Source organism: Esox lucius, chromosome 7 (assembly GCF_011004845.1).
Source record: "Esox lucius isolate fEsoLuc1 chromosome 7, fEsoLuc1.pri, whole genome shotgun sequence".
Lineage (NCBI taxonomy): Eukaryota > Metazoa > Chordata > Actinopteri > Esociformes > Esocidae > Esox > Esox lucius.
In genome coordinates, this window is record NC_047575.1 from 13,077,211 (window position 1) to 13,089,962 (window position 12,752).

At 40.5% G+C, this 12,752-nt stretch overlaps 1 protein-coding gene across 1 annotated transcript; it reads left to right on the top strand.

The window, feature by feature from the left end:
* The first annotated feature begins 303 nt into the window (after positions 1-303).
* On the top strand, positions 304-3,665 carry LOC105010961 (potassium channel subfamily K member 4). Its single transcript, XM_034293428.1, has 6 exons — positions 304-492; positions 691-808; positions 900-1,060; positions 1,169-1,355; positions 2,707-2,849; positions 3,042-3,665. The coding sequence occupies exons 1-6, from the start codon at positions 304-306 to the stop codon at positions 3,663-3,665; spliced, it is 1,422 nt and encodes a 473-aa protein (XP_034149319.1).
* The last annotated feature ends 9,087 nt before the right edge of the window (positions 3,666-12,752 follow it).

A 12,752-nucleotide genomic window follows, 5' to 3' on the forward strand; every position in this document is an offset into this window, starting at 1 on the left:
AGGCAGGGGACATGCCTTATCTCCGGTGAAGTTCACATCCATTCCTGGCTTGAATTTATACTGCATTCATGATGTTCTTAATGGAACAACAACACTCAAGCATCACTGCCCCAGTGAGAAGTGAATCCTTTATCTGGGATAACCTCACATCAAGCAGGGAAAAAGATCAGTTAAACTAATGTGGTCAGTGTGACAGCTGTCTGCATGGCGTTATGGTCTCTTCTGTTCTGCAGCTGGGCCCCATCCAGCCCTGGCAGTGGGGCGAAGAGGCGTGCTTCGTTGGGGCTGAACGAAGGAGCGAGCATGCGCTGCTCCACCCTCCTGTGTATCCTGACGGGGGTTCTGCTGTACCTGGTGCTGGGGGCCGTGGTATTCCAGGCCCTGGAGGCTCCCCGCGAGGAGGGCCAGCATCTACGGCTACAGGACAGCCGCCGAGCCTTCTTGGAGAACTACACCTGCGTGAGCCCAGACAACCTACAGGCCCTCATAAAGGTAGACCACACACAGCTACCAAACACCAGATATCAGGTTAACATGACGGGATCCTTGTTGCCAAAAATGTGTAATGTTCATACACCAGTACTTTTGTGAAACAGGGACAAATAAACAGACTATATTATTTATTTGGATTTGAGGTAGTCGTTCCACCTCACTTTAACTCACATCCTGACTTGACTGTCACCATCCCAGGAGGTAGCAGATGCTGTGGGCGCCGGCGTTGATCCAAACAGCAACACGTCCACCTTCAACAGCCAGTGGGACCTGGCCAGTGCCTTCTTCTTCTCTGGGACCATCGTCACCACCATTGGTATGTCAGCAGTCTTTCCTCCATTGTGACAAACTGACTCTACCCTCACAGTCTACTAACAGTGCTATCACTGTACAACATATCACCTCAGGTTTTGGGAACATCTCCCCAAAGACTGAAGGGGGGCAGCTGTTCTGTATCTTCTATGCCCTGGTGGGGATCCCTCTGTTTGGTATCCTGCTGGCTGGAGTTGGAGACCACTTGGGAACCGGTCTGAGGAAAGCCATCCTCAAAATAGAGTTCCTCTTATCGGTAAGACACTCAGCAACAATTGTTGGGCTACACGTGTTCTTTCTGTCTTTCTGTCAGTATTTCAATCCCTCAATTTATTTTCTTTTTTTATGTGTTCCTCACCCTCAGAAATGGAAGGTGAGTCCTACTATCGTTCGAGTCATCTCAGCCGTCCTCTCCATCCTGTTGGGGGTAGCACTCTTTGTTGCCGTGCCAACTCTGGTGTTTCAGGAGGTGGAGAAGTGGAGTCTCCTGGAGGCATCCTACTTCGTCGTCATCACCCTCACCACCGTGGGTTTTGGGGACTATGTTGCAGGTATTTTCACCATCGTGGGTTTTGGGGACTATGTTGCAGGTATTTTCACCACTGTGGGTTTTAGGGACTATGTTTCAGGTACTTTCACCATCGTGGGTTTTGGGGACTATGTTGCAGGTACTTTCACCACTGTGGGTTTTGGGGACTATGTTGCAGGTACTTTCACCACTGTGGGTTTTGGGGACTATGTTTCAGGTACGTTCACCACCATGGGTTTTGGGGACTATGTTGCAGGTACTTTCACCACTGTGGGTTTTGGGGACTATGTTACAAGTACTTTCACCACTGTGGGTTTTGGGGACTATGTTTCAGGTACTTTTTTATGAAAGAATCTCCGAAGGTCAAAATGATCGTCTCATTGTCAGGATCAATGATATACATGAACCTTGGATCAGGGATTCACAAAATGTTTCCCTATGGCCCTTTCTTTTACATTTGAATGACCAGTACACAGTATCAGCAATCCAGGGTTTACATACACCATTGGTTGAGACTCATTAAAGATGCACACAAGGTTTTTGTTTATCATGGTATGATACATTAAGATCTACAAAAAAGGTAATGCGATTTGTATGATTGCGAATTCCAAATCGTATGTTACACATGATTAGGAGCTTAAGATCCTGTTGGATCTCTACGCTTGCTACTCTAAATGGTTTCCCCCACAGTTTAAGAAGAAATCCCTCATCACACTGAACAATTACTTTACTTGCTAAATTATTCACAATCTAACTTGGTATTATTAATTGTCTTATCTATGGGGTTTCATTGCTTGGGTTTTCTGGCAGCAGAGTCAGTAATGTTAATTTCTGTCATATTAGCATGGCATCTTTAACGTGTAGCTTGTAGAGCAGGGTTTACCCACTCGGGTAAATACCTCAGACACAACACAAATATCTCAGATTTTGAGAGTCCCAATTTCCATCTGTAGATGTTCTATAGTAATACTATCAACACATGTTCAGTCTGTTGAATAGCAACTGCTTGCTAAGGTTAAGGTTAGGTTTGGAAGGTTTATGGTGAGTGTTAAGATTAGGGTTAGGATAAAGGTTAAGGTTAGTGTAAGTGTTAGGGTTAGTAGACAGTTATTTAAAATGTTACTGACAGTCAGTAGATAATTAGTAGAGCATCTACGCTTTTGGGACTGCTACCCATAATTCATGTACATGGATAAAGCATTTTGTCAACAAATGAATAATTAAGCACTCAGTGAGTGAAATTGCCCATGGCTAGAACCAAAATGTGATGTTAAGGGTAGTTGGATTGGAAACAGCTGTAGACCCAACAGCTGCTCCATTGTCTAAACCTGCAAACCACTTTATATCCCCGCCCTCTTGCATCTGTCCGTCAGGTGATAGTGGAGATGGTGGCAAAGACCACTGGTACAAGCCATTGGTGTGGTTCTGGATCCTGTTAGGCCTGGCATACTTTGCTTCCATCTTGTCCATGATCGCAAACTGGCTTCGGGTCCTGTCCAAAAAGACCAGGGCTGAGGTGGGTGCTAGAAATGTTCATGTCCAGAATAGGAGAAAACCACCTTAAAGCATACAGACACTAAACAGTCCACTGAGTAAATACTAAACAGTCCATTCACTTCCTCTCCTCTCAACTGTAAAGTGGGTTGTGACTTTGTTAAAGGCACTTTAAATGATTGCTGATTTTGATCTCTTCCTTCACTCATTCAAGATGGAGGAGCTCAGAGCCCGCACCACTGACTGGGGTCAAAACATTCAGAACATGTCTGTGGACTTCCGCATACCAGACGACCCTTTCAAACGGCGCCGGCGGAAGCATCGCCATGGCCCACGCAGCCATGGGGCGAGCCGGGCGTCTGGGACCAGGGCTCCAGGAGAGGTGGGCCGGGGGACGGAGAATGGCCAGAGAAACAGCCAGTCCGAGACCGGGTCCTCCTCGTACTCTTACTCTTCTAACGAGTCCGGGTCCGGGTCTGAGACGGAGTCAGAGGTCACGCAGTCCGAGCAGGTAGCGGAGGGGAAAGAGAGAGATGTGGATAAGGAGAAGGCCTTTCCAGGCGGCCCGTATTCCCAGCCTCTGGACTACTTTGGGGAGAACCTGGCATATATCGATGAGTCTTCAGATGCAGTGAGTGGAAAATTACATCTGGATCCGCTGCTGGATCCCACACAGCCCATCTCTGGAGGCTCACGGAGGCCCAAGAGGAGGCGTCCCAGGAGACAACCCCCAGAGAAGAGCAACAAAATCAGCCCTACCAAGCCCCAGAAAAAGGAGCCCAACGGAGACATCCAGCCCCCTGAAAATCCCCCGCCCCCTCCTCCGACAGATGGATGAAGCGAATGATCCAGTGTCAATTTGTAGGTCAACGATAAGAACAGAATACTGGCAGCAGCACAATTCTCCCCTTAGGAGAGCTAAAAGATCTGACTAACCAGTTGATTTTGTTTTTTCGCGCATGTTAATAATGTGTAAACATTGTGAAAAGTATAAGTCTCTCAAACTAGACACTGACTGTTCATTTTACGGGTGACACAAAATTTAAGCGAGAAGAACTTAATCGGATTTTAGCTAGCGTAAGCTAAAGTTCATAATGGCTGACAATTCATCCATGGATTAGAGTTACTCTTGACACAGACTACTTTCAGGTGACGAACCATCTAATATCATGTGGTTAAAAAGCGAAGTTTTAATTTAATAAGAAAGGGACTTTGTAAATCAAACTAAACCATATCCACACATTAACCTGAGGTTGCCTTAGGAGGGTTTTAATGGGACCCTCTCATCTATGTTTGTTTAAGGAGTGAGCGCTCCTTGCTGGGCAGTCTTGGAATTGCACAGCCTTGTTTTCTGTCCATAGACTCAGCTGGGAATCACACCAACATGAAGGACTTCTTACACTGAATCAATCTCTTGTTCACATACATCAATAATTATGAATTTTCCCAATTTTCTGGAGCCCACACTTTAGAAAGCAAAGCGTTGGCAAGCAGTAAGAAAGTTCTGATTCAAGGCACAAGTGAACCCTTCTGTCTGTCAATAACATGACCCAGCGTAGGTATTATGATGGTGACTTCCTCACTGTGAGCACTCTGTACAGCATATGCTATTATACACATTGTTTTGAGTATTATTCATTAAATGCATTGCACAGAACTGTCAAGGTATAATAAACATTTGTTTTTAATGAAATCAGAATTCTATTTTGTATGTGTACTCTCCAAGCGAGATTTACCAGCATTTACATTTTTTCAGAGGAATGAAAAGATGGAAAAACCACCATCATGGTTATTTGTTTTAATAGATTTAATTAATTGAAATATAATTAATACCATTATACTGCAATGTTTTGTCTTTCCTCTGTTCTTTAAATTTAGTTAAGCAATTCACGTAATATGTAGAAAAAAATACATATTACGTGAATTACATATAAAATACGATCCTCTATAAAACTCAGCAGTGTTGAGGACGGCAGGTCTTACCAGGGGAGAAGGGACGTGGGTGACGCTCAGCAGCAGCACAGTCAAGATGGCCTAGATGACGTTTAGGTCCATATTCCTTTAGAGGGTAAGAGAAGGTGGAAATAGTTGTATGAGATAAAGGATATATTTCACATAGACCCACAGGGAGGGACGAGGAACACTGGGATTAGGATTACTGTCAACGTCTTGCACCTAACTCAATCCTTTTGGATATTACTGCTGCAACCTCACCTATCCATCCAATCAGTCATTCAGGATAGCCTATTTTAGGATGCATAGTCCCAAACGGAAAGGTTGTGACAGTTGAAAGATATTACATGAAATGAAACCAATGACAACAGTGTATAGGAATATAACAGATATTTAAAACTCAAATATCATGGCAAGTCTATGATGATGATGTATATACAGTGGGGAGAACAAGTATTTGATACACTGCCGATTTTGCAGGTTTTCCCACTTACAAAGCATGTAGAGGTCTGTAATTTTTATCATAGGTACACTTCAACTGTGAGTGATGGAATCTAAAACAAAAATCCAGAAAATCACATTGTATGATTCTTACGTAATGAATTTGCATTTTATTGCATGACATAAGTATTTGATACATCAGAAAAGAAGAACTTCATATTTGGAACAGAAACCTTTGTTTGCAATTACAGATATCATATGTTTCCTGTAGTTCTTGACCAGGTTTGCACACACTGCAGCAGGGATTTTGGCCCACTCCTCCATACAGACCTTCTCCAGAGTTTCGGGGCTGTCGCTGGGCAATACAGACTTTCAGCTCCCTCCAAAGACTTTCTATTGGGTTCAGGTCTGGCTGTGTGTTTTGGGTCGTTATCATGCTGGAAGACCCAGCCATGACCCCTCTTCAATGCTCTTAATGAGGGAAGGAGGTTGTTGGCCAAGATCTCGCGATACATGGCCCCATCCATCCTCCCCTCAATACAGTGCAGTTGTCCTGTCCCTTTTGCAGAAAAGCATCCCCAAAGAATGATGTTTCCACCTCCCTGCTTCACAGTTGGGATGGTGATCGAGGGAGATTGACCATCATCTTGAACTTCTTCCATTTTCTAACAATTGCGCCAACAGTTGTTGCCTTCTCACCAAGCTACTTGCCTATTGTCCTGTAGCCCATCCCAGCCAGGTGCAGGTCTACAATTTTATCCCTGATGTCCTTACACAGCTCTCTGGTCTTGGCCATTGTGGAGCGGTTGGAGTCTGTTTGAGTGTGTGGACAGGTGTCTTTTATACAGGTAACGAGTTCAAACAGGTGCAGTTAATACAGGTAATGAGTGGAGAACAGAAGGGCTTCTTAAAGAAAAACGAACAGGTCTGTGAGAGCCGGAATTCTTACTGGTTGGTAGGTGATCAAATACTTATGTCATGCAATAAAATGCAAATAAATTATTTAAAAATCATACAATGTGATTTTCTGGATTTCTTTTGTAGATTCCATCTTTCACAGTTGAAATGTACCTATGATAACAGATATAGACCTCTACATGCTTTGTAAGTAGGAAAACCTGCAAAATCGGCAGTGTATCAAATACTTGTTCTCCCCACTGTATGTATACACTCACCTAAAGGATTATTAGGAACACCATACTAATACTCTGTTTGACCCCCTTTCGCCTTCACAACTGCCTTAATTCTACGTGGCATTGATTCAACAAGGTGCTGAAAGCATTCTTTAGAAATGTTGGCCCATATTGATAGGATAGCATCTTGCAGTTGATGGAGATTTGTGGGATGCACATCCAGGGCACGAAGCTCCCGTTCCACCACATCCCAAAGATGCTCTATTGGGTTGAGATCTGGTGACTGTGGGGGCCATTTCAGTACAGTGAACTCATTGTCATGTTCAAGAAACCAATTTCAAATGATTCGAGCTTTGTGACATGGTGCATTATCCTGCTGGAAGTAGCCATCAGAGGATGGGTACATGGTGGTCAAAAAGGGATGGACATGGTCAGAAACAATGCTCAGGTAGGCCGTGGCATTTAAACGATGCCCAATTGGCACTAAGGGGCCTAAAGTGTGCCAAGAAAACATTCCCCACACCATTACACCACCACCACCACCAGCCTGCACAGTGGTAACAAGGCATGATGGATCCATGTTCTCATTCTGTTTACGCCAAATTCTGACTCTACCATCTGAATGTCTCAACAGAAATCAAGACTCCAGTCTTCAACTGTCCAATTTTGGTGAGCTCGTGTAAATTGTAGCCTCTTTTTCCTATTTGTAGTGGAGATGAGTGGTACCCGGTGGGGTCTTCTGCTGTTGTAGCCCATCCGCCTCAAGGTTGTGCGTGTTGTGGCTTCACAAATGCTTTGCTGCATACCTCGGTTGTAACAAGTGGTTATTTCAGTCAAAGTTGCTCTTCTATCAGCTTGAATCAGTCGGCCCATTCTCCTCTGACCTCTAGCATCAACAAGGCATTTTCACCCACAGGATTGCTGCATACTGGATGTTTTTCCCTTTTCACACCATTCTTTGTAAACCCTAGAAATGGTTGTGCGTGAAAATCCCAGTAACTGAGCAGATTGTGAAATACTCAGACCGGCCTGTCTGGCACCAACAACCATGCCATGCTCAAAATTGCTTAAATCACCTTTCTTTCCCATTCTGACATTCAGTTTGGAGTTCAGGAGATTGTCTTGACCAGGACCACACCCATAAATGCATTGAAGCAACTGCCATGTGATTGGTTGATTAGATAATTGCATTAATGAGAAATTGAACAGGTGTTCCTCATAATCCTTTAGGTGAGTGTATATATATATATATATATATATATATATATATATATATATATATATATATATATATATATATATATATATATATATATGCTGCATAAAATAGAAATAAAATAGAAATAAAAAGAGAATGCAATAATGTGCAAATAATTTCATCCCTATATTTAATTGAAAATAGTACAAAGACAACATATCAAAAGTAGATTTTAATTGTTTTTTGAAAAATAAATGCCCATTTTGAATTTGATTCCAACAACATGTTTCAAAAAAGTTGAGACGTGGCATGTTTACCATCATGTTGCATCATCTCTTCTTTTAACAATACTCAGTAAGTATTGTTAAAAGAAGACCAATTGCTCTAGCTTTGAAAGTGAAATGTTTTCCCATTTTTGCTTGATATAGGATTTCAGCTGCTCAACAGTTCAGGGTCTCCTTTGTTGTACTTTTCGTTTCATAATGTGCCAAATGTTTTCAATGGGTGATAGGTCTGGACTGCAGGCACCCGGACTCTTTTACTACGGAGGCATGCTGTTGTTAAAAAAATAGATCTAGGTTATAAAAAGGCATATGTCGCTCCAAAACCTGTATATATTGTTCAGCATTAATGGTATCATCACAGATGTGCAAGTCACCCATGCCATGTGTCCTAATGCACCCCCATACCATCATGGATGCTGGCTTTTGAACAGTACACTGATAAGAAGCCGGATGGTCCCTCTGCTCTTTAGCCCAGAGGATGCAGCATCCATGATCCCAAAAAGATTTTCCCCCAAAAAATTGGCAGACCACAGGACAGTTTTCCACTTTGCCTCAGTCCATCTTAAATTAGCTCGGCCCCAGAGAAGTGCCCTATTTGCCCACGCAGACTTTAATGGAGTAGTGAACCCCTCTTTACTTCTGAAAGACTCATCCTCTCTGGGATGCTCTTTTTAAACCAAATCATGTTACTGACATATTGCCAATCAACCTAATTAGCTGTGAGATGTTCCACCAGGTTTTTTTTTTATTTGTTGCCCCTGTCCCAGCTTTTTTAAAGAAGTTCTGGCATCAAATTCAAAGTGGGCATTTATTTTTCAAGAATCAATAATATTTCTCAGGTGAGAAATCAAAATCAGTCAATAGGAAATATTATTATACTCCAAAGTAAAGTTTTTATTTTTAGATATCAGAGGAAAAGTTACAAATAAATAGGTTTAAAGAATTTTAAGGCAAATGGAGAGATACAAAAGGAAATTATACATTAAAACTATATGGACAAAGTTTTATTAGCCTGTGTAAAGCAGAGAGCTGGAGGTAGGTTTGGTTTCTTATAGAGGAAGTTGTACGTACACTACCATTGAAAAGTTTTGGGTTACTTAGAAATGTCCTTGTCTTAGAAAGAAAAACTAACTTTTTGTCCATAAAAATAACAGAACAATGTATTAAAAATACAGCATAGACACTGTTAATGTTGGAAATAACTATTGTAGCTAGAAATTGATAATTTTTTATGTAATATCTACATAGGAGTACAGAGGCCCATTATCAGCAACCAGCAGTTCTGTGTTCCAATGGCTCGTTGTGTTTGCTAATCCAAGTTTATAATTTTTTTATTATTTTACAATTATGTTAGCACTGAATACTGAATACTGTTGCTGATTAAAGAAGCAATAAAAATGGCTTTTTTTTTACTAGTTCTGTATCTTCAGCATCAGTGTTTGTGGGTTTAATTACAGGCTCAAAACGGCCAGAAACAAATAAATGTCTTCTGAAACTCATCAGTCTATTCTTGTTCTGAGAAATTAAGGCTATTCTATGTGAGAAATTGCCAAGAAACAGAAGATCTTGTACAGCTCTGTTTACTACTCCCTTCACAGAACAGTGAAAACTGGCTCTAGCCAGAATAGAAATTGATTATTTGACGAAAGGTTTGAAGGACACAATTATTATTTCAATAAAAAATCCTTATTTCTAACCTTGTCTATTACTATATTTCCTATTCATCTTGCTATATTTCCTATTCAAATTAATTCAATGTACTGTATGTTTTCATGGAAAACAAGGACATTTCTGAGTGAACCCACATTTACATATTAACATTCTGAAGAAATGACACTTAAATTATTATTATTGAGTAAATTGTTTTCCTTATTCGTTTTTTTTTTATCAAGACTTGCATGTGTATAGGCACTGGATTTAGGACCAGGGACAGCACTGGTGTGTTAGAAAGTACTGATAGATAATCTGTACTGCCGCATGAAAGGATGATAAGGATTCTACACAATCTACTTATTATTTCTCGAATGCCATGTCTCACTTCACAGTAAAAAAAATTATTGAAAGCAATATAGTTAACAAACTGGTCTGTATTTTGTATGTTTTAATATTGTTCTTAAAAACAATCATATCATTTCATTTTATTTTAATCATATCTTTTTTTCCAATTGACTACTCATTGCATTTGTTTTTATACACCATAAAAAATGTATTTGGCTACAAGCACTATTTTTATAAATGGATTATACCCATGTTATGATTAACAATTGGTCTTTTATTTTGAAATCACTGTTAGTGCAGCCAGCATAACATCCTGCTGCTTGTAGAACACTAATCTTAAAGGTGCCAGCGAGTGAACGCGATTTGAAGTTCTTCTAGTCCTGCGTCGTCATGTATACCCATTAAATCACCTGCTTAAAAAGTCAACAGACATGAAAGGGTAAAAAGTCAAAATAGCTCCTGTCTTTCCAGCGTTGGGAAGTCATATTATATTATTTGAGTAAATCTTGTAATTTGAGAGATACAATAAAAAATACAAAAAACGTCATTAGGCCTAGGCTTATATTATTTTGCAGTTATGGAGCCTGGCTTTGAGTGAACTTTAAAATATATTTAACTCGGGTTCTGATTAAGATATCTCAGTGATTCAAATAGATTTGTATTCGGGATAATGTGGTTTCCAAAAAATATAAACCATACCAAAATAAAATATTTCATCATGTGAAGACTTTCCCCTGGCCATACCACAAATACGTAACAATATCATAGTTCGTGTATCTGGGGTTGGATTAACCTTTTAATAATATTAAAATGTTTTTGTGTAGAAAAGCCTCTGTTCATCATATTAAAAGTGCCATTAGAATTGCTAACCGAACCTTATTTTATGGGCTATACTGAACAGCAACTTTGCACTGCTTTGCACTGTCAGACGCTAGAAAGAAATTAGATGCTATTACAATCTATTAGGTATTTAGGTCTAAAGGTTGCACTCATTTAGAATATTAGGCTACAGCGACTGATGAACTCTGACATCATGATATCTCTGATTAACCTTCGAGTCTGCATGCGCAATAGGAGTGAGTATGACATTGCGCTCCAGGACAAGAACGCAGACGTCACTTTAGACAGGCTGGCACAAATAAATTGTAGCTATATTGAAAATAATCGAGATACCACTAGAGCGCGCTACAATACTACAGCTAATAAAATGCGACAATACAGACATCCATGATATATATATATATATATATATATAAAAAAAAGAAAATGTATATTGACTAAATAATGTCGCTCTTCTTTTTAAATTACCTATGTTAATCACTGGTATTCAAAATCAATGCTGAAGTTGTAAGATAATGACAGCTGGCAGTAGGTTTCCCACTTCACAATGAGCCAATAAAACATGGAATGTGACATGACAGAGCAGTTATGCGTCTACTGGAAGTGTAAGATTAAGATGACGCTTTCTTCATTAATTCATTCAGACAGGACATTAGACAACCTCTTGCATCTTCAGGTACACAATGAATGGCAAGGAAGAATGAGTGTCCTAGGAATGTAATGCTCTGTCAAACATTCACTCACACAAGGTCTATTTTTAAAACAATTTTATCACTTTGAAGGTCAATTTCTTTCACCCCTTCCCCCATCTAAACCATGCCCCCTCTTTCCCCATTTGTTCAGTTCACTCTTGGCCATTTAACCTTTAGATGGACAAGAACAGGCTGAGGACACCCTGCCATTTAAAACTGAAACTAAGGAAACCGTGTGTATCTATCCCTATATCTACATTGGCCTAAAACCATTTGGCAGCTGAATCCCAACACTGTCCCATAAACATCTCATCTCTCTTGACTTCAGAATTCAAAGCATTCTGTATTGCTTGAGTGCATATGTCTGTTGTTCACACCTGTCTCGGGTCGTGGCCTGTCCCAATGCGTCCACCGCAGGCCGTGGTTTCCTTTGTTCTTCCATATATATTCTGAAGACGTCCAAGCCACCACATGAAACCAATCGTATATAGGATAGGCAAGACAACGTCAGAATAACATATATATTAAAGAGAATAAACACGTTCACCTCAATCTTTTACAAATATAAAAATACTAAGATGTCGCCTAATCTATGTGAAAAAAAACATTTTGCAGTATGAGGATATGCGTGTGGAGAATGCAACATCAAGCAGCCCATTGGCTGCCTATGCGGAGTCGGTGTATGACCTTCAATTCAAGGTCGGTGGTTTTTCAATGACATCAGCAACACTGCTGCCGTTATCCTATATGCCTATATTTCGACGAATTTAAACAAAAAAAAATCTAAATCCTAAGTATAGGCTTGTATGGTGTTTCTAAGACCCGCAAATTATTATGTTATGATTGATGTATTTGATTGAAGTACAGGCTATTTAATAGCAAATATTAGCATATATGGTATATGTTGTGATAATCTATTTAAAAAGTACACTATTTAGAAAAAAATATTAAATAACTGTTCTAGGTCTTAAAAGGCATTTTCCTGTACATGGGATGTGGGTTGTCCGCTCTTTTCCGTGACAGCATTGCACGAGGACAGGGAGACTGCGCACCGTCTCCCTTCCTCTCAACGCCAGCTGTTATGGTCAAGTTACCGAACGTATTCCAGACTTCGTTCTTCCTCCTCTCATCTAGTTGCAGCCATCCATTGACCCCCACTTCCTTGGCCCCGAGCCAAAAACTGCGTACCAGCTGACGAGTGTGGCCTGTAGCAGAATGAGTCGGGTCAGTGTCACAAGACCGAGTTGACTGAGCGCAGCTGCAAACATTTTCCATGCCATCTAAAGCGATGTGTGATTTACTATGACGAATTGTGATCTATAGGGAAACATTCTTTTCAATGCATTACAGAAAAGTACATATATAATGTATTTTGTATGACAACAA